This window comes from Rhipicephalus sanguineus, chromosome 5 (assembly GCF_013339695.2).
Source record: "Rhipicephalus sanguineus isolate Rsan-2018 chromosome 5, BIME_Rsan_1.4, whole genome shotgun sequence".
NCBI lineage: Eukaryota > Metazoa > Arthropoda > Arachnida > Ixodida > Ixodidae > Rhipicephalus > Rhipicephalus sanguineus.
In genome coordinates, this window is record NC_051180.1 from 141,620,192 (window position 1) to 141,643,618 (window position 23,427).

Consider the following 23,427-nt stretch of genomic DNA (forward strand, 5'->3'; position numbering starts at 1 on the left):
TGTTATGGTAACAGAGATCAACGTTAACAATGCGCTGCTTCTTGCTGAACGCTTGAGTTAGCAATATTTATTTCGTATTTGTCTGTTGCATTACACAATGCTGAAAAATTATGCCGGCTCGCTAGCGAAAATTATTTAAGGAGTCTTATAAATTGCAGAAAGATTGATAGGCGGGCTAGTTGGTATAGATTCATTGTGAAATTTTGGCAGCGCAAACAAACGGGACACGGAAAGAGCGGGACAGCTGCGCTGACCCTCGTCAGTTCTATGTGTGCTGTGTCTACTTTTTGCGCTGAGCAGTTTAATATAGAATAGCAACTAGCCCGATCCCACACTTTAATTCAGTAACGCAAACAACCGCTTGTTTGTGTCACGCTCTTTCTGTGTTTTGTTTGTTTGCGATGCCAAAATTTCACAATTAAGGAGTCTCAGTCGGGCGACGGTAGTCTCTGTAGAAGCATGCGGTTAACCATAATCGTAAGGTCTAGAACGCCAGTGTCTTTAATTTTTTTGTTTCACCATATATGGTGTTCGACATGAACCACCTTTTCGAATCATACTTAGTTCATTTTCGATGGTGCGAATCAGCATTCTTCTTTCGAGGAGGAACAAGAAAAAAATGCAAGTATCAGTTGTGCTCTTTTGCGGAAGCAGCACCGCACCCCCTATGGTGATGAAGTAGAAAGTACTTCAAAGAAAGTGCAAAAAACGACAGGACATAGAGAAGAAGACGCACACAGTAGTTTGTGCGTCTTCTCTATGTCCTGTCATTTGTTTGCGCTGTTCCTTGAAGCAAGTACAACCAACAAGCCCAACTCTCCTCACTTCTGGAATGAAGTAGATAAAGTCAGTGCTTCTTCCTCTTCGTATTCATTGAGACTTAGCCATTGGTTTCAATCAAAACTACCTTATAGATTTCTTTCCTAACTGCCGAATTTGTTCTGCTTTTTAAATCTATATTTGGTGTACTCGGATAATCATTGCCGATCTTCGCATCTTCAACCGTCAACTTAAATGCTAGCACTCGTTATAAAGCAGAGGTTGCCACTGAACAGTATGCGTGGAGTATTTTGGTCACGTCATGCGGGCTGTTAGTTCAGTGGAGAGCTAAAATTACTGCTAGCCAAAATGATGGGTCAAAGAAACTGGGCTTGCTAATGCGCAAGATGTTTAGATGGTATTCTGCAGGCCAGGTTAGCCCCGGTGAGATTGAAGAAACTACGTTAAACATCAAACAAGGCGTTCGCGTACTCATGACGTCAATACTCGACGGTATATGACTGGCGTTCTTCATGAATGCTAGTGCGGGCCTTAGATTACTGTAATGAAGGGAAGTGTCCATCCAATTACGCCTTTGGCACCAAAGATCTGGGGCGCAATTAGCGAAGCCTTACGTCCCTAAGTGCTGTTTCCCATTGGTCAACCGCCTCCTCTAATAATATGTCTATCATCGCCATTGGCCAACACCAGTACCTACGAGAAGTTCTAGCGTAAGTTTCGCAAAAATGTCGGCTGATCGCTTTGCTTTTGTTTGGAGAAGACATTTGGAGCTTGACTTAACAAGATAAGTGCATCGTGAAGTTCTGTCACTTCTTCTTGAGCTTTTTTGTAGTATGGTAAGCCCCACGCTAACGAACACTTGAATCTCTTTATACACTCAACTGTTCTGTGCAGTGCAGTCAAATCTTCCAAGACTGTCGCCGATGGCCTGACTACTCATTTTTCATCCGTTTATAAACCTCAGGTTCCAGCACACTTGTCAGTCAGCATCCCAAGACAGTTCCTAGATAAGGTCCTGTGTCGAGATGAAACGCTCATCCGCAAATGCGTTAAGCGCTTGAAGCTGTCCTTTTCATGAGGCCCAGATAGCATTTGTTCCGTCATTCTAAAAGGCTTATGACATTATATTTGCCCAAGTTGTGACAACGACATTTAATAACTGTCTGAATACTTCCACTTTCCCTGAGATATGAAAATTTACTCATGTATTTTTTTCTCTATTTAAGCCTGGATGTAAAACTGATGGTCGCCCGATTTCTCTTCTCTGTGCCGTATGAAATATTTTTGAGCTTCCTCTTCACAACATGTCTTTTTATGAGAAAAACTCGTTGATTCCGAATCAACATGGATTCCTCACTGGTCGTTCAACTATCACAAATTTCGCTGGTTTCATGACGCAGATCTCCACGCCTGTACTTCAGGGAGTGCAGGTTTACACCATATACCGTGACACCATATACTGAGGCTTTTGACGTAGTGAGCCACTTGCTGCTTGAGGTTAAATTTAGGCACTTTGATGTCGACTCTTCAGTGTGAATCTCTACTATTTTCTAAATATTTTCTTAATATATAGTGTTATGTAGCAGTAAATGACCAAACGTCTTCTCTGCAAGACAACTAGTGAGGGCTCTAAAGGGTCACTATTAGGCCCACTACTCATTTTAATGTTGGTAACCGCATTTCTTCCGCCATTCGGATTTATTACTTTCTTCTTTAAGCGTATACGATATCAAAATAAACATTTAAGGATGTTCATTCTGTTAACGACTGTCGCATGGTGCAATCAGATTTGTTTTCTTTTTCTAAATGGTGCAAGGGCAATGACATTTGCCTGAATACTCTAGACCAAGGCCAGGAGTTTCGCTCGCAAAAGTTCAAGCGCATAATTTTTGTACTCTGTTAATTCCGTATCGTTAAGTTAAAGTTTGTGGGGTGAATGAAGTCGTATTGTTTTTGATAAAAGCTTAAAGGGACACTAAAGGCTAATATGAAGCCCGCCTTTACTGCGCGGCCGCCGACACTAGTAGCAGCAGAGCGAAATAGCGGGACCCACAGCAGCAACAACGGCCATCGAAGCCATCGAAGCTTGCCGCAATCGCCGCAATGGATGTGGACGGAGAACTTGACAATGAGACATTGGCTCGCGACGCTGGGCTTCAATTCAGCGACTAGAGCCCCGATGAACGCGGTATGCTGCTGAGGGCTCGTAGTGCCGGCGTCGTTGCATGCGGCATTTTCTCGCAGAACGACTTTCACGAGCGCACAAAACACACGCGGCAGCACGCGATCCCGAAACTACCACTGAGACGCGACCGCGTGAGCGAAGCAGGGCGCCGGGCGAAGCGCAGTTCGGCGAAAACGGAACCTTTGAACCACGCGCGCCGTTCCCCATGGCAACGCCACAGAGGTTCTTTTTTCCGTGAATCAAACGGAAACGAACAAACAGCATTTTATTACGTCTTTTGATGCACGGAAGATTCATTTTTATTGCTTCTAGTTTGATTACTAGTGATTTATTGTGGCTGACTCTCATACGTCATCGGTATCACTTCGAAAATGTCCCACTCGTGGCGCTCATCGTGTGATACATTTAGCTTAATTTCTCCGTAAGTAGGGCACTGCTGTTGATAATATTGCCGTTTTAGAAGTTGTCATACATTGAGCTTTCACTCTGACATAAATTGTTATTTGCCTTTAGTGTCCCTTTAAACTTTTCCGCTCACACTAACTGCGTTGCTATGCTGGGTCTTCGCTCTCTCGGCTCTGTTTGCAGAACATCGAGAAAATTCAGCTCTCCAATACATTTCCGCAAACTCTACACAACAGTAGTCTTCCCTAACTTGAATATGCGTGTGTCATCTGGATTGCCATTTCCAAATCAGGGAGTAACACAAGTGAGCGGGTCCGCAAGAAATTCCTAGGGATAAGTGAGCATCGCCTCTCTAGAAATGATTCTGGATCTTGTTCTGGCTCTGTTAGATCATTGTCATTGCCATGACTTCAGCGCCGACGAAATTGCAATGATCTGCTATTTCTTTTCAAGCTTATTCATGGTATTATGACCTGCCCTGAATATCTCAGTTGTATTGTTTTTATAATTCCACGTAAAAAGCCAGACGGCACAGATTGTTTCATGTGCCTGCCTTCCTCTACCAACACTCATCCGTCCATAGTATATGTGCAAAGTCTTTTTCATTCATATTTTCTTGATCTCAATATTTTTCATAGCTTGCATTCATTGTTTGCTTTCGAGCTTCGCGCTTTTTAACGGTGTCGCGCATCGCACTAATCAATTCCTCCTTTTTCTTTAAGCCTATGTTGTGATTTGTTGTACGTGAACTGTACTTACCATTGTCCTTTTGTATTTCTTCTGTTGTGTGACAATATTTTCTCCCTGTTGCCCGGAATTTTAACATTTTCTCTCTTTTTGTGTTATTGCGATAGCGATTATATGGACAGTCTCGGCTGATTTTTTCCGTCGCCGTCGCCGCCGTCATGCATCGTATATGTATATGTCTCTCTCTCTCTCTCTCTCTCTATATATATATATATATATATATATATATATATATATATATATATATATATATATATATATATATGTGTATATATAAGCCACAAAGCAAAATAATTCAGAAATAAATGCCCTCACCTCCCCGAAGGGAATCGTGAGGAAATGATTTCTTGCGCCGAGAGAGGGTACCGTTGCCTTCAGACATTCGCCTTCATCGACTTCTGCCATCGCCTTGAGAGCGCCCAGCCAGCGAACGGTCGAGAGTGAGGCGCGAGCGGACGCGACAGTGGGGCGCAGGGAGGAGAGAGAGCGAACGGCGAGAGAAGGAGCGGCGAAGCACTGCACCTACCCTTTCCTATACTCTCTCGCACCACATGCTCCGGTTGCTAGGGCGAGGATAAGCGCGCGCGCCCGCAGCTGTTGCTATGGGAGAGGGCGCCGCGGACAACGCCGGATGCCTGACATAGCCCGACTAAGAAATGCATTCGCATTTAAAACATCCCGACGCGCGGAATCGAACGGGCGACCTCCCGCTTTCCAGCGCGCGGCGTTAGACGGTTAGGCCACGAACAGCACCGTCTTTCAGCCTGCTAACGGCGAGCTATTTATATACACCACTTACATCAGCATGCTTTCTGAGTTACCGCATAGATGGCGCGATGTCCACGCGTGGCGCGCTTTAAGGTCGTCGCCCCGTTCCTGCGAACGCCGTTGCTCTTCGCCCTACAGGGCGTGGTCGCCTTCGGGCGCTTATCTCGAGGAAAGAAGGGGGCGTCTGGCGGGGGGGGGGGGGAGCGGGGGGTTGTATGTCGTGCTTTCTCCGCGATGTCTGCGCTGAAGTCACAGAGCGTACGAAGGTCGCTTCGGCGCTGCAGCGGCCGCGTCTGCGAAAGGGGCGCGCTGTTCAAACAGAAATAAGTAACGACTGGGACAGTTAGTTCGCACTCGTCCTGTGTGTACCTGTTCGTTCGTCTCGTGCGTCCTGCTTTATGTTTGAGCAGTGCGCTTCCAGTGTCGAGCTGTGACGCATGATAGTTCGTGCTCGTACTGTGTGCGTCCTTTGGGCTCGAGCGACGCGCTGGCAATTTGGAGCTGCTTTCCGTTCTTCATGTTACATTCCAATTTATTGCTATCGCATTCATTGCTTTGCCGTTGCGGCGAAACTGTGATTTTTTTGTCCTGTAAACTGACTTTATTTTATTGTTGATTATTAGTCCACTTTTTGCGTGTGCCAGCACAAAGACCCTTGTTACTACTACTACTACTACTACTACTACTACTACTACTACTACTACTACTACTACTACTACTACTACTACCACTACTACTACTAATTATTGTTATTATTATTATTATTATTATTATTATTATTATTATTATTATTATTATTATTATTATTATTAATAATATTAAATGTGTGTGATCGAATGGTTACGTAGAAGTTGCCCATTGAGAGCGTAGCAATGTTTTTGTTATTGATGCTATTTTTTGACAGTTTTACATTGCTTACTTGTCCATACTCGCATTGTTAGCTCTTAATCTCCGTATCTTTCGTCACTTTAAAATGTGTGTGAGCATGATAAAATTGAATGGCACAGTAAACTCACACTATTTAAAAGTACCAGATTACCGTTGTTACAGGAATAGCTGTTTAGGAGGGCAAATGCTTTCTGTGCGCTTTCCAGTGACCTCTATAGGATAAATACTGTAATAACTATAATTTAACCTATCTATTGAATCCAGTAATTCAGTATGAATTGAGTCTACTATTTGTCCCTAGTGTGTGCGTGGCTTCCTGTAGAAAAGAGGAATGAATTAGGGCTTGTATGTTGTTTTGTTCTAATGTCTCTAAGAATGTGCGTTGGACGTGCGCAGCCTGCGAATGTTGTCCAGTTGAGCCGTTTACTTGTTTCATCGCGTGTTATTCATTTTCCACTCTATTGCACTGTGTACCATTACACTGTATTGCACCGTATTGCACCGTTTTTCACTGTGACGTGATAAACGGCGAAAGCAGCTGTAGCGATATGGATTATATGGCCAAGTAGTCTGACTGACATTCATACCATCGTAAGCCACCACCCCCCTCTCTCTCTTGTGCCTCAAGATGTCCGTATTTACGAGCGTGATGACCTTGAAGTTCACACAGCTACGGGCGCTCCCTGTGCAGTGTATCACCGAGTGCTGCTGCTCCTCGTTTCGTTCAGCAACCGAGTATCTCGAGGTATCGCAGATCGAACGATAAGGAGCAGCTCGGCATCCGGAAAGATATACTGAAAGCCATACCTTAGTTTTAGTTACCTTTTTTTTTTTTGTCGCTCGGTTTGTATCACTTGTCGTAAGTTATAGAAGCGCAGTAGCTGTGATGGAAGCATTTAACGGCTTTTATTTGATTCAAAGCACGTATCCGGCAGACGTATGAACTGTTTTTCATTCGGCAGCATTTCTGTCATGATCTAGACATACTACTAAACTGCCCTAACAAACGGCCTTACTCGTAAAATATATCGCAAGGGAGGAGGGGAGGAGTGGGGGCTTGGAGCTTTCGTGTCAAATGTAGCAGCTCGCGGTCGATTAGGCGGCGTAAAAGAACACTGCACAGGAGTATTAACTTCTGCTGTGTTTGTAAATTACGCTTCTGCGAAAGAAATAACACCGTATTTAGCGTGAGAGGTTTCGTAATCCAGTAAATGGCGTAGGAGGGGGGCTAAATGAAGTGCTACTGGGAATGAAGCCCGAAATGTTCATTCCAAAAGGAATTTTAATAAAGTCAGCATGAATTTGACTGTTTATTAGCAAATGAGGAATTCACTGCGTTTTATACAGTATGTAGTGATACATTTCGCCCAGAAAGTTCCAATAACCTTTCTTGATAGACGTGATGGACGGTGGTCAAACGAAGCATGTTTTTAGAGCCGTTTGATGCGCTTTTAACTACCCTGTGCAACTGTCGGCGTTACTCTGCTCAATATATTTGCGTAGGTGATCTTACTAGTCCTTTTACTTCTTCCTGCAGGTGACACCTCCAGCACCTGCTGTTAACTCATGCGAGTGGATGATTGGGCCGCGGAGTCGCAGTTATCGGGAGGCTGTGGTGCTGTTGCAAGCGCTGAATTGTTCCATCGCACTGGCTCAGAAGCAAGTGTCATGTCGTGCTGCTGTACTTGAAGCCACAGCGTATTGCCAAGGTAGGTTTTCCCCACTTTTCTGGTACAACACTGTCATTTAGGCTACATAAGCACCGAGCACTCCAGCATTTCGTTCTTCAAACCCTAAATGTTTCGTATATTATATTCCTGAGGCTGGTAGTTTCGAAAATCAGAGTTTGTAATCCAATTGTTAAACAGAGCGATATTAATCATCTATGTTATTTGCAACTGAATGTCTCATGCTTCAGCGAAAACTAAACAGTGAAATTTGGTCTGTTCAAATGAAGACACCGAAGAAAACAACACACTTCTTGCACCAAAGGCGTTCTCCTATCCCATTACCGCACATACTGAGCAATTCTTGCTAGGAAAGCTTTAGTGCGCAGTGTCCTCATACCACACTGGATAAAATTTTCATCCAACAGGGGTTTAAGCCCTTTTCACATAAATCACTAAGCTCTAAGTTCGCTCGTATTGACGGAGCTTCTATTTCAATTTGTCACAGTCTTCTTCCCCTGTTTTATGACATATGCATTTGAAGTATTTGAGGCAAGCAATCAGTTTTCTTCGCTTACGTAAGTTTGCTTTTATTCACTCTGCGAAGCTCAGAACTACTAAAGTGGCGTACACTCATGCTTTGTCCACCCGTCATTGAAATAATAACACGCACATGGTTTATTGTATTGATTTTATACAGTTCGCGCTCTTTTAAATTGCCAAATTCAAATTATGGCCCATACCTGTCGAGGTGGTTTCAAACACTAGTTAATGATACCTTCAAACAAAACGCAATCGTTTTAGAATGTCTGCAAAGTTTTACACGTGATAAAGGGTTCATTAACGGCAGTACGAGCCCATTATGATCGTGCTCCACTGTAAGAGAAAGCTACTCGCGCTGTTGGCGTTCTAAAGTAAAGATATTGTTACGATATTATATCTTTGACGGTATCGAGAAATTTTAACAACACTTGCAGGCTCGCAATAACATTGCGAAACAATTATTCTGCAGTGCTTATGTAGGAGTTTAATCATATTGAAACGATTTACACAACCCCAGTAAACATTTAACACCAACGCTGTTTATGGTTGAATATTACCTGAAAAACGGAACACTTATGGCTTCGTGGTTCTCTCTGGCACATTTACATTTATGATGTTGCTCACATCAGTAGCCATAACTATGTGGCTTTTTATATTTACAGTAGAAAAAGCAGTATTCCGGTAGGATTACACTGTGTACTTGTTAGGTCTAAAAGAAATCTGCATCTAAATATTTGCTTTAAAACCGGTTATATTGTGATCGTCAACAGAAAAATACACATGCTGCCACCTGCAGCCAGGGCCAGCAGACACAATATGTAAATTCACAGAAGGTCAAAGGCTCCTGCTCTTCATGCTCATAGTATTACTTACCATTCATTTCCTCGCTCATTTTGCCGTCTTTCGCTTATAGTGTTCGTTCTTCAGACCAACAGGTCAGCACCTGCGAAGTAAAATAACTTTCCTTGTATTTATTTTGTTTTGAAGATGGTGTTAATCTGCTTGTTTCTTTTCTCACTTTCGTAGCGCATCCGTTTCAGGTATTTCCAAGCTGTTCCTATTTTCATTCAGACTTCTCTTTTTTCTCCATGAGTATTTACTTCGCCAACATAAGTGCAGGGCTTCACTTCTTTCTGTGGCAATGCTACTGAATTGCAAACCCTGAATGTCCAGCCTTATTGCATTAAAATGTATATTCGAAAACATAACGTCGGACATTGTTTTACCAGGTACTCAATGACATTACTCGTTTGTCAACGAATAATTTCTTTTAAAAGCACAACGCACTCAGACTGCCAGAATATGACATAGATTATGCACCACAACATTGTCAATGCAGCACTTCGGTAGTCGTTAATGCAACGGGCATATTTGACCTATTGATATTCTACTGGCTGTGAGCAAGAGCAGATAAAGTGCGGCGCTGATTGGCACACCTAATCATTATTATATTTTACTCACTCCACAAAGCAGTATTTTACAAATGCTGGTTCTTCGTCTGTGTTCTTACGTCTGTTAGCAGTACATAAGAGAATAACAAAATTTGCATTGATAGCCCACTCATGCCCATTAAAAGATAGCTGTTAAAGAAGTTGAGATATAAGGCCGTTAGTTTGCCTGCGATGTTGTACAACAATTTCCAATAGATCAGGACACGACTTCGATCACTTCTGAAAGAAGGCTGGATTAGGAAGGGATGTTCAGCAATTATTCGCGTGCATTTCATTAATAACGCGATTGATACATCTATGGAATACAGCCAGCCTCATTATAAGAACTCTTAGACAGCTACGAAAAAGAAATTCAGTGCAAACAACAGCATATCCTGAAAACATCGTGAAAATAATGTCTTAGCAGGCATCTAAAAATAATGCACGTTTACCTTAACCATTCACAACGAAAAAAATTCCGATCATGAAAGGGACTTGTCAAGGAGACACAATCTATATGTGCCATTCACGGTAGGTTTAGAAGTATTCGAGCTTTATAGTGGCAAAGATTGGGATCAGCAGTGAGGCTATGACATTATATCCTATTGAGCACCTTAGGCAACTAAGTGCTATGCTGCCTATGCAGCAAGGGTAATGTGAGGTAATGCCCGGCAACAGTACACGAATTCATGGTTAAAGTGATACTTCTAGAATCGCTACAAGAGCAAGTTTATCTAAGCCACTTATCACAGGAACATCCACTGTAAGAAAGAAATTTACTGTTCAGAAGAATAAAGATGGATTGGAGATGCATATGATGGGTATCAGCACGTAATGACCCGCAGCTTATGACAATATTTGAAACGTACACTACCATGGCACGTTTGTTAGTAAATGGGTTTTGCGCTGGCTGATACCGTGGAGTGACATATGTAGCTCCCAAGCGCTTGTTGTGCCATGTTTTGTTTTCTTTTGTGTGTGTATAGGCTTACACTTATGCATTATGGACCCAATGTGACACATGTAACAAATGTGGCAGCAGCTTGGAAGGATGACAAAGAGACCTCACAAGAAGTTGACAACAAGCAATGTTAACGAAAAAATGTTATCTGTATCGTTAAGACACTGGAAGGGAGTGAGTGGTGCGTATTAAAGGCAAACTGGGGTACCCTATTTTCTAGTAACATACCCACTGCAGGAAGAAATGGAATCGGACAGACCATGTAATGAGATGAGCAGAAAACATATATGGTCTAGTGAAGTTGCACAATTGGTGCCTAGGGAAGGTAAGTGCACAAAGAGGACTGTAAATTAGAAAATGTGCAGGGCCCATAATACAGAAGTGCAAGCCTATACACACACAAAAGAAAACAAAACATGGCACAACAAGCGCTTGGGGGCTACATGCCACTCCATGGTATCAGCCAGCGCGAAACCCACTTAACCGGAGAACACTGGTAGAGAGGCCACCATGCTATAGTGGATTAGAATAGGCTAGCGATAATGATAAGCGTTGGCAACAATAAATCGACCCAAACTCTACTGTTCAGCAAAACTAGAGTAAATCGAGTGCTCATTGGCACAGTCGCATTTGTCAGGTTGAAATATACACTCCTAGCAAAACGGTTAGTAAATGTTTAGTAAATGCTTGCATTTACTAGTTTCGAGCGTATTTTACTACCTTCGCGAAATCTGTTTACTAGCCAGCAGTTAGTAAAGGTTGTAAAGTGCTGCCTTCACTAACCAGAAAGTTTACTTGGTGTTTTTAACTAAGTAACTACTAGCCACCCATGTTGTCAGATCTTTCGTAGATGCGCAGTATACTTTGCCGTAATCGTGACGGTCTTTAGCAAAATTTAAACTTTAATTTTATTGATTACTTTGGAATTAAGGTTTCGTGCTGCGTGATGGCACGCATATAAGCAAGTATAAGGGCACACGATAATATGTAGGAAACATCAATTATTCTTCTAAATTCTATGGTTGCTAACCAGTACACGGTGTGCTATCCCAAAGTAGGCGCATAAATAGTCTTCAAGCCGCTCCTAGAGTAGATATCGGCTACGTAAAAGTCTTGCTATCCTGTGTGTGCGCTTGCGTGTGTGTACTCATTCGTGATCAATTCATACCTCTATGTATGTTGCTGTGATGTGTGCTTACCATGGTAATTACATGAAGTAATTAGCGGCCATTAGTTAATGTACGAGGACAATTCCACTTCGTTTTTTTTTAATCCTTTAGGTACTTTTGTAATAGAATCATCTTAATATGGCAATGCATACGCCTATATAAAAAAGTGGGCGTAAACCTCTAATTGGCTAAATGTAGTAGAGTTAATACGGTTAGCAAGTTGGTAGCGTGGTTACTAACAACTTAGTAATAGACTAGCCATTCGAGCTAGTACTTTATTATTATTATGTTTTATTGGCGCAAGGGCATCTAAGGCCAAAGAGCGCCAGTACAAGTGTCATAGTTTCAGTTTAGTTATTTAAAATCACTGGTTATTATAATTGCTGTACAAGGGCATATCTACAAAACATATATAACTACGGTGTCCTAAAATGAATATCTATTCCATTACCAGGCCTTGATATCGTTGGCTGCAGGTTCTCACGGTAAATGAGTCAGCAAGGTCCAAGTACCTCACTGCCGAATTCTTGCCTGCGCAAGAACTGCGAGGGCTCGGACGTATTTCGACACGCACGGCAACAGGCTGTACCTCACATGTGAGGCCCAGCCTGGTGACTAGGATGGAGTGATACCGTTTCTAAAAACTTGATTTTCTCTAGGTATTTAAGAAGTCGCTTATGGTTAAACATTGGGTCGAGTGATAAGAATAGCGCGGGATGAGGTGGAATATGATAGCGGTAAAGTTCCCTAAAATGGGTCAGTCGCTCTTGGTGAAGCGCGGGACATTCAATTAGGACATGCAGAATGGTTAGATTCTCTGCACAGTGTATGCAAGTCGATGGATCACTGCCTGTCAGAAGGTGTTTATGTGTGGCATAGGTGTGGCCTATCCTGAGCCGTGCTAGGGTGACTTCGGTGAATCTGTTCAGTTTTTGTGGGATAGGTTTTGTTATTTGCGGTTTTACTAGATGGAGCTTGTTGTCGACTTGTTTGTCCCATTCAGCTTGCCAGTGTCTACGTAGCGCTCTCCGTACAACAGGTTTTAGGTCCACACCAGGAACAGAATTTACATCTATAGTGTGCCGACTAGCTGCTTCTCGGGCATTCTTGTCCACTATTTCATTGCCTGCGATCCCAGAGTGACCTGGCACCCAGCATAGAACTATAGAAAGGTTTAAGTTATAGGCTGCATTGATAGTATTAAGAAGCTTGTTGAAAACAGTGTTTTTGCTGTACTTGCCACAGGACAAGGCTGTAACTACGCTTAAGGAATCTGTGTACACTATAGACCTTTGTATCTTGTGTTGTATAATGTGCTCAATAATTAGCAGTATTCCAAACGCTTCAGCCGTAAAAATGCTGGTATGTGTATGTAAGGTCTTGGTGCTGGAGAAGTTTTGGCCATAGGCTGCACAGGATACAGATGTTGAAGACTTTGATCCATCAGAGAAGAAGGCGGTTGAACGATATTTGTGCTCAAGGGCCAAAAAATGTTGCTCTATTAGCGCATTTGGACAAGTTTTCTTTTTAAGTCTTTAAAGGACCAGTCACAAGTGACCGGACGCTGCTTCCAAGGGGCAACGACTTCAGCATGGTCAATTTTCTGCAAATCCGCGAAATTAATTTCAAGTTTTTCTGCAACAGGTTTTATTGCGAAAGGAAACGGCGGGGCGATTGAGGGCCGGTTTACATATAGCTGTTTTGTAGACACATCATTTATAAGCGCTTTGCATGGGTGCTGCTTCAGGGACATGATTCGGATTGCATAGGTGACACCTAGATATGTGCGCTGATAGTCCAGAGGCCACTGATCCGACTCTGCATAAAGGCTTTGTACAGGGCTGGTACGGAAGTCACCAAAGGCCAGGCGGATGCCTAAGTGGTATACAGGGTCCAATAGCTTGAGTGCGGTCTTTGATGCTGACTGGTATACTATGCATCCATAATCTATGCGCGACACAACCAGGCTTCTAAACAGAGCTATGAGACAATATCTGTCTGTCCCCCACGATTGATGGGATAAAATCTTTAAAAGGTTCATAGTCTTAAGGCATTTTAGTTTCAGTTGTTTTATATGCTGAATGAAGGTGAGCTTAGCATCGAAGATTACACCGAGGAATTTTTGTTCTTTAGCAATGTTTAGGCTTTGTCCATTCATTATTATGCTAGGGTCAGGATGTATCCCTCTTCGCCTGGAGAACAATACAGCGGTAGTCTTACCGGTGTTAAACTTAAACCCATTTTCATCAGCCTATTTCGAAAGTCTGTTAACACCTAGCTGTATCTGGCGCTCGCATATGGTCAAGTTGCAGGATTTGAAACTGATTTGAATGTCGTCCACATAGACTGAATATGATATCGCAGACGGAATTACATGACGAAGAGAGTTCATTTTGACTATAAAAAGTGTGCAGCTCAGTACTCCTCCTTGCGGTACTCCATTTTCTTGAAGAAATGTGCGCGATAATACACATCCTATTCTTACACGAAACTTCCGTTCAGATAGGTAGTCTCTTAGGATGTTAATCAACCTACCACATATTCCGAAGGACGATAAGTCTTGCAGGATTCCGTATCGCCAGGCAGTGTCATACGCCTTCTCGAGATCAAAGAAAACAGAAAGGCAGTATTGGTTGTGTACAAAGGCATCACGTACATATGACTCAAGCAGGACAAGATTATCAGTTGTGGACCTAGCTCTTCGGAAGCCAGATTGGCAAGGATCCAATATACCGTTATATTCCAGATAATGGATTAAACGGCGGTTGATCATTTTTTCAAATACTTTGAGTAGGCAGCTTGTCAGTGCAATAGGCCTGTAACTATTCACAGAGGAAGGATCTTTACCGTGCTTTAGGATTGGAAGGACAATTGCCTCTTTCCAAGCAGAGGGTATGTTGCCAGTATCGAAAATTTTGTTGTAAAGGCCTAAAAGGCAGTTTAGGGTTTCGTTGGGGAGATTTTCGATCATTTCATAGGTAATTGTGTCAGAACCAGGCGCTGAACTTCCACAAGAATCTAGAGCGAGCTTGAGTTCATGGAGTGTTAGTGGTTGGTTATATCCATCTGATAGAGGCCTGTTCGGACGCAGAGGTACACTTTCAGCTATGCGTTTATGGTGCATGAACTTCTCGGTATAATTTTCTGAGCTTGATACTTTCTCAAAGTGTTCGCCAAGAGTGTTTGCTTGTTCTTCTATTGTGTTACCGGAGTCATTGACCATAGGGAAGGGATTTGGGTGTTGTCCTTTGAGTTTATGGACCCTATTATACACCTTGCGGGCATCTGTGTAAGAGTTTATTGAAGAGATATAGCGTGTCCAGCTTTCCCTTTTGGCTATACGGCGGATGCGCCTGCCGTTAGCTTTGCAGCTTTTGAAGTTTATCAAGTTTTCTACTGTTGGGTACCGAGAGAAAATGCTCCATGCTTTGTTCTGGCATTTCTTTGCATTTTCACAGTCCTCATTCCACCATGGTTTTGCATTATTTTTATTTGCGCTAGACTGAGGTATGCACTTGTTAGCAGAGTTGAGGATGTATTCGGTGATATAGCTAGCCAGCTCTTCTACACTTAGGTGGTCCACCTCTTCGAGGCGCAGTGTACATAGCTCTCTAAATTTCACCCAGTTTGCACCGCGCAAGTTCCATTTTTTGGGGTAAGCTGGTCTCTCATGCCATTGTCTAGTTTCTAGAAGAGTAGGAAAATGGTCACTCCCATATGGGTTATTAATAACTTTCCATTCTAGGTAAGGTAAAAGTGACGGTGATCCAATAGCTAAATCTATGCATGAATATGTATTGTGAGTGGTGCTGTAGTACGTTGGTTCTGCCTTGTTGAACTGACAGGCTCCAGATAAAAGCAGAAAATTTTCTATTGCGCGACCTCTCGCATCGCATCTCGAATCACCCCATAACGTACTATGAGCATTAAAATCTCCTATTATCACATAAGGTTCCGGTAGCTGATCAACCACCTTTTCAAACTCTATTTTGTCGAACCTTTCGTCGGGGGATATATACATAGAGCAAACAGTTACCAGGTGATCGAATAAAATAGCTCGAACAGCCACAACCTCGAATGAGCTTTGTAGCGCAATGTGCTGGCATGCAACTGACTTTTGCACAATGATTGCCACGCCTCCTGACGAGGAATTGCCACTATTCCGATCTTTCCGAAAAACCACGTATTGATTTAGGAAGTTCTGGTGGCTCGACTTTAAGTGTGTTTCTTGAACACAGAACACTCTTGGCTGATAATCATTTAGTAAGTCTTTGACATAATCTAGGTTATGAAAAAGGCCTCTGGCATTCCATTGCATTATTTGTGTGGACATATTGAGGAAAATGTAGGTTGCATTATTTGTGTGGACATATTGAGGAAAATGCACTAGGGAAGTGTAGGGTGTTGATGTGAGATAATTTGCTTCAAGAAGCAGGACCGTCGACAGGCCCCGTTATTTGCTTTTTTGTTTTCTTGGCGCGGTCGAGAGACCTGCGCCGGTCTTTCGGTACCAGAGGTACCGATGTGGTTTCCATTGCCTCCTGGGAGGCACTGGATGCCCGCACTTGCGAGCTGTTGGTTCGAGTTTCGGACCTCGCCTGGTGAGGTGAGGCCCTCAGACCCGACGACCCTGGAGTCGCGGGGCTCTCTACGCTAGTTGGCGGAGTAGGTTGAACTACTGCCGCCTTGGGGGCAGGCGCCACAGCCTGCGGCTCGCTCTGCGCGGGCCCGGCAAGTGGCGGAGGCCGGTGCGACGCTGCCCCCTGACGCGCCACATCGGCATAGGTTGTACATGAAATGGTGAACATCTCCTCCTGGCTTCCCTGAAGGAGATATTCTCTCTTACTTTCAATGAGATGATATCTTTTTCTTTTTTCCACGCAGCACAAGCTCGTGAGTACGCTGGGTGGTCACCACCGCAGTTGGCACAATGACATGGAGAATTACAGTTATCAGAAGTGTGGTCTTTCGAGGCACATTTCGCACATGTGGATTGCCCTTTACACACAAGGGATCCATGGCCGTACTTTTGACATTTAAAACACCTTCGCGGGTTCGGTACGTACGGCCGAACTCGTAGTTTAGTGTAGCCTGTTTCTATGTGCTCTGGCAGTTCGCTTGATCCAAATGTGAGTATAATGTGCTTTGTCGGTTTTTCTGTGTTGTCCCTTCTTATCTTTATTCGTTGCACGTTTACTACGTTTTGGTCTTTCCATCCGTCGAGAAGCTCAGCGTCACTTAGGTTCAGCAGGTCATCGTCAGAGACGACGCCGCGAGTGGTATTCATAGATCTATGTGGGGTGACTTTGACAGGGATGTTTCCAAAAGATGTCAGGTTTGGGAGCATTTCATACTGCTTCTTGTCTCTCAGTTCTAGTAATAGGTCGCCACTAGCCATTTTCGAGGCCTTGTAGCCTGGTCCCAGTTGCTCTGTTAGGTTTCTTGCTACCAAGAATGGCGAGATTGTTCTGGCTTTTCCATCCGACTGTTCACTGTGTATTACATGGTATTTGGGGAAATGTTCATTGGCATTTGGGGAAAAAATGATGGTTGCTTCGGTGCGTAACCTTTTCAGGTTACGATCAGGTTTGGAGGAGTGTGCATTTAACATAACAGTTATCTTAATTTCGGCAGCGGTGCGGGCCGCCCACCACCGAGCCCAACAAGGGGACGTGGCAGGAGATGCTGGGCAAATCCTGCCATCGCCAGCCGTACAACGCTGCTATAACAGAATATGGAGCAACCAAGACTGGGTACCCACACAAGGTTAACCCTTGCCGCCTAGAAATTGGAAGTAAATGGAAAAGAGGAGAGGACAGGACAGATTTAAAGTGAAAGAGAAAGACGAAGATGAGGGGAGAGAGAGACAGGAAGAGGCGACTGCCGATTTCCCCTGGGTGGGTCAGCCCAGGGGTGCCGTCTGCGTGAAGCCGGGGCCAAAGGGGTGTGTTGCCTCTGCCGGGGGCCCTTAACGGTCCAAACACCCGGCGTCGGCTCAACCCCCAGGATCCCCTTTTCCCCGGACACGGCAAAGCCACGCACGGCGAGGCGTGGGAGGGGGTCCAAACCCCCCCCCCGTTAGCTCGGGTCCGTGGTGTCGCTACACACCAAACGCCTGCTTGCGCAGACGCCCCTGCGGGGATTCGAGGACTCGAGCTAGTACTATTCACTCACTAACTAGGTAGCAAGTTCCACTAACCTGCATTTTACTACCTTCACTTGCTAAGAGGCTAGTGTAATAATAATATGTGGGGTTAGTGTATTTTGTGACAAGTAAACAGTCAGTATTTAGTTAGTGAATATGCCGACCTTTTTTTTTTTCTAAGAGTGTAGGCATGACTGGTAATCACTGATTTAGAGCAAGCTCGCGCACCTTCTTAAGAGGATCGGCGATCTCGCATAGCATTATCTTTACCTATGCCTTGCCTGCACCATGCACACATGGCAGCTGCTTCTACGCAGTTGATTGTTTTGTAACAATCTCTTGAAGGGAGGACTTCTGTAGCTTATTTGCTTCGACGGTATGAAATATCCATTGCTTGAATGATAACACAAACGTGGTCTATTTTTGAACGCACTACCTCAAAAATCAGCCTGCTCTGTATGACTGTTTAAATGTGATGATTTGTATAACATGCTTTAATATTTTGTGAAAGTACTGCGCAATACAGGCATGAAGCTAATGGACACAGTTTTAATATTGCAAAGGCACCCTTGTTTTGTTATAGTATTGCTATTTTGAGGCCTGGAAACAGCTTAGGGACAACCAATCTTTAAGGCGGTCTTAAAAACTGGTGTGTTTCAAACGCGAAAAAAGAACATTTCGCTGAAATCCCATTGTTGGAGGCTCAATGCAAGATCACCATCTACTCATATAATGTGATGATTGACACCGATTTTGTTTGCATAATAGGTCTGAAGGTTTCACATCACTTTGTGGTGGTCATGTTCATGCTTCGGAGTTTCATACCTTCTTGCGGTATTAGAAAGACACCTCACGTTTGATTTTCCTTGTCAGATTACTACACAGCAGTCAAAACCGAATCGGTGCAACCCTTCTAGACAATAACGGCGTGAGTACGACGAATCTGCTTTCGTGCAGGTCCACACGCATTTGTCTTAATATGCGTGATAACTATATTACGTAATTGCTACGGAGCAGTTTTAGAACCATTGAAGAGAATGCGAAGTATAATGTTCAGGTAGTCTCGAGAGGTTCATGTAAGACTTTACATTTGCCTGTCTAATCATGAACAATTAAAAGGATGTAGTGAAACTTAGAATATTGTATTGTTGAACATCCGTGTCATGTTTTATATACTTGGCATATTTTTCCTCCTTAACTGCAGCTTTCCATTTGAATGTTCACTGTAGTGCTCGTCACTAGGTCATATCGGCGTCTTCCATTTGCTAGGCATAAATGCTGTTATTCACACACCATCCTTCAGTAAATTGTTCTACTACAAGAAAAGTAATAACAAATCGTAAATAAGGTGTTTGTGTCCATTATCAAGTAGGTCTGGTTTCTACCAAGATCTAATTCACTTGCACGTTAGAACCTGACACATGCTTGCATTTTTCTCATACTTTTGTAGAATTAATCATAGGATTTGAATGATCATTTATACACGTGCCACACGGGCACAAAAAATGGCATTAACTTCTGAATGCCTTAAGATTTCATGTCACTGGCGCGGTGCCACAATGGGGAATAATATGACATTTGCCTTAATGCCATTCGTCACCTAATGCCTTCGCTAGAACGCAATAGACTGAGTAATGCGTGCACTTGACGGCGAATCGTGCGCAGTGAAGTATGCATGCAACATTTGCAATAGATTCTATAGTGAAAAAAAATATTTTATACACGACTGTTAACAAAACTTATATTATCCCCTAGTTGCATGTTATAGCAAAATTAAATTAAAAATTCCAACGGCTTCGACATGACAGGCGCCATGTTGCTTCTGGGCTTCATATTCAACATGCAATGGCCGAAGATTCTATGGTCGGTTGCAACGTTGTAAAAGACAGCAACAAACTCAAGCTAACCGCACTGTAGTACACTTACTTCTACATTTAACTGGCCTTGAACACAGATCAGATTTGTTAAGATGCGTGCGTGCGTGCGTGTGTGTGTGTGTGTGTGTGTGTGTGTGTGTGTGTGTGTGTGTGTGTGTGTGAGAGCGTGTGTGTGCGTGCGTGTGTGTGTGTGTGTGTGTGTGTGTGTGTGTGGTTGTGCGTGCGTGTGTGTGTGTGTGCGTGCGTGCGTGCGTGCGTGCGTGTGTGTGTGTGTGTGTGTGTGTGTGTGTGTGTGTGTGTGTGTGTGTGTGTGTGTGATGACAAGCGAAACAGAGCACGATGAGGATGGGGCCGGATATTGCTATCGTGTTCAACTCTTAAAAGCGAAGCTTAAGCGTCCCCCAATTTTTTTCATTACCTTAAAATTGCTCAATTTAGAAGTCACTGTTATCGACATCATCAGGATGTGTGGTAGCTCCGCCGAAAAAAAAATGTCCTTTAGGAACTTAAAGCCTTAACTACTGAATGTTATTTCTGGTGCCTACGTCGTACGGGTATTATAATCATGCAACAATTTTATCAGTCGTTCCATCTCTACTCTATCTGTCGAGATTCCAGGTCTTATGTCTTTGGTTTTTCACTCTCCGAGGTGGTTTTGCGTTTTCTCTTTAGTTATCATTCGGTCTCTCGTACTTCAAGTGGTTCACATTCATTACACCGTATTCCCAGGATTTGGGAATATTTGTGCGTGGCGCCATCTCTTGGTGGTAGCAACGGCGTCCTGCCATAACTGAATGGGAAATGGGCGAAAAAAAAAATCATCTCTCTTGAAAAAAAGCAAGCTATCAAAAACGACTCGGGGTTCTGTACAGTAGAGACCTACTGTAACGTTTTGGTAAAATTGCAGTATTGCACTACAAAGCGTGTGGTTTAACAGGACAATTGAACACAGCCCATTAGAAACACATGGGGCCCCATTGTAAAATTTTAAACACCCCGAGAAGCAACGCGGTTTGTGGTGCGACACAGTAATTTTAACAGAATGTTCAAATAAGTCTTACTGTTTAGAAACTGGAATCGTTTTTCACAACTAACTTTTTTCGTTAAATAGACCTTTTTTTTTTCGCCTATTTCCTATTCAGTTATGGCAGGCCACCTCAGACACCGACGAGAGATGGCGGTACATGCATATGTCCCGAAATCCTGGTCATATTGAGTTATTACGAGAAATAGCACTGTGTTGCTGCTAATGCTGTCAGATTTACGTGTCTCTGGCAACTTTTCCTTCTTCCTTTTTCATATCAAGAACAATCTTGGAGCCCACTGGCATGTCGTCAGAACTATAACACTGTTAATTTATGTGCCTTTCGCAGTGATGTAGTCTAGGAAATTGATTTTTTTTTTGTCAGTCCTCGTTACTGTTTCATATTTCTAGATCTAGTTCTATTTATCTTTCTTTATCCAATGCTGGAGAAAGTATTCAAGGGCTCAAAGTCATGTCAACACGTTTAAAGGGCTCACTAGTCCTCCCCCCCCCTCCTCCAGCACAAAAATCATTATTGCCTTTTTGGACTCCCGTCGTAACATTCACACTGAAATGTCACACCAGCTATGGTGCTCTGAAGTAAACGTACCGCCACTTGCCTTCACAGCTTTCAGCTTGTACCATACAATTGAGTTGCATGGCAGTGGCTGCCATCTTCGTTAATACCTACGCACTCTTCAATGTACACCGTTTGCATATGGCAATCAAGAATTTCTCCTCCTCCACAACAATCTCGCACGTTAAAGTTTCTCTTCAAGCGACTGTGTGCACGAAGGAAAAGAAAGAAAGCATGGGAGGGCGGAGCGGGGGGTAGGGGGAGGGGGCAGGGAGGTCCAGGCAGTTTGAATGTGAGGGGATTTACTTAGAAAGGTTGCAGCGCACACAGACTGCGAGAGAGTGAAGAAGAATGAAGACACAGCGTTTCACTCTGTCGTGGTCTGCGTGCGCTGTAACCTTTCTAAGATTCAATGCCATTTAGCCCACCAAGCCATCCTCGTGGGGATTTACTTAGTTTCGCCTCACGCAGGATTAGACACAATTGCACAAACCAAATTATACACGACAATCGATTGCAAACTGAGCGTTTAAACTAACAATGATTGCGCTCTCGATCTTCAATGTGAAGACTACGTGGCGATGTCTATGTACTCTTCAGAACCCTTCCTCCTTTTCTTTGTTTTCCATTCGTTTCCTTTTTTTTTTTTCCATAAACAGGTGCATATTCGTCTGACCTACCCTACTGATTCTAGTTCCAGTTATGTAAATGCCACGCAATTACGCAATCTTTCACGCAATCTTGATGAATTTGTTGCATCTTTAATAATTATTAGTAGTGCTAACCATCACCATCACTCCTCTTTTCTAGGCATGTTATGGGGCGTCTTCCTGTCCTTGTCTCTTCCGTGTAAGTCCATTTCCAATATTTATCTATATGTGTGTGTGCCTAATGGCGCAATCCTTCCGAAAAAAAAGAAAGTAAGAAAGCAGGCAAATTAGCATTGATAGGACGTTCGACATAATGAGGTGTTCACAAAGGGCCTGTTGCTCGTAGAAACAGCAAATCGAGACCAACTAAACGAAACTGCGAAGTGGCACGAAGACGTACTGAAGTTCGTTAACACCACGGCTATAAAGTGAGTGACTTCCGCGAGCTGCACAAATCTTGCTTCTAGGCAGAGCCGATAAGCTCATCTTATTTCGTTTTTTTTTTAGATTACATATTGGTTATATTTAATTTACATGTTACCGTTGTTTGGAGACGTCCACGAAAAGGAAATGCCTTCATACATGTACCTCCATTCTTTCAGATTGAGCTCTCTGAGGTGTAACCATTCGACATATCATATATCAGTATAACCGACGACACCTACTTTCTCTCTACAAACAATCGTTCTAACTCCCGCTGAACGTCCTGACTCCTCTATTTTGTATTCTTTTACTCCCTTCCTCACTTCTTTATGGGCTGCAGAAGACGGCGGCCCCTTTATTTTTCGAGCACTAACCACTGCCCCCCACCTCCCGCATTCATTACTATTCCTTGTTCCTCTTTCGTTCTTTTCTTTTTACGGCTCTAGCTTCGGCTAAACGTGTAGTTAACTGCCTCTTGCCCATAAATAACACCACCCGCTAGCTATAAAGTATCTTTCGTTTTCCCCACCGTTATCGCCTCATTATGCCATGCGAAAAAAAGAACAAGAAAGAAAGGGGAAAGATTATATACAATTTATTGCGTTACACGCGTGCATTTAGCTTCTCTGCAGTAATTGCAGTTACGTTTGTGCCAAGCGTGCCTCCTCAAAAAGTAAAGGGTTCGTGCGGGCCTTGCGCGTGCGTATGGAGAAAAGCAATGTCCTTACCCTTTCCTGCCCCATTCACACTTCCGCCTAGGTGGACGTATTTGACATCTCAGCGAAGCATGAACGAGAGATTTGCTACTTTCTGCACCCGGCACTTAACACGCTAAATCACACTAGCTTTGAGAGATAGCGCGAGTGCAGAACCACTCTTCCGAACCCGTCACGCCTTTGCACAAAGCACATTTACGAATTGTTATGCCAAGTAACAAGACAAGAGCGCACACATAAAATGACCGCATTGTTGGGAATCGCCACTCGAGATTGTAATTGCGTCTTTCCAGTACAGTAAGGTTTATCCGCCATATGAACAACAAAAAAAAAATTCTGCTTTGTGCGTAACGGAGGATGGAAGTTAAGTTTTGTTGCTGTCTTTGTACAATAATTAAAAGATATATGTGGTCTCTATAGCGTATTAATTTACGTGAATTATACACCTCCCATGTAGGAGCCAGAGTGCAGT

At 43.3% G+C, this 23,427-nt stretch overlaps 1 protein-coding gene across 1 annotated transcript in view; it reads left to right on the top strand.

Moving 5' to 3' along the window:
* LOC119394286 (uncharacterized) overlaps nucleotides 1-22,423 on the top strand; it is a 41,167-nt gene extending 18,744 nt beyond the window's left edge. The window contains exons 2-4 of the mRNA XM_049416053.1: nucleotides 7,311-7,482; nucleotides 21,977-22,015; nucleotides 22,419-22,423. Coding sequence (XP_049272010.1) covers nucleotides 7,311-7,482; nucleotides 21,977-22,015; nucleotides 22,419-22,423 — 216 coding nt within the window. The remainder of the gene's footprint in view (nucleotides 1-7,310; nucleotides 7,483-21,976; nucleotides 22,016-22,418) is intronic.
* Nucleotides 22,424-23,427: the final 1,004 nt, after the last annotated feature.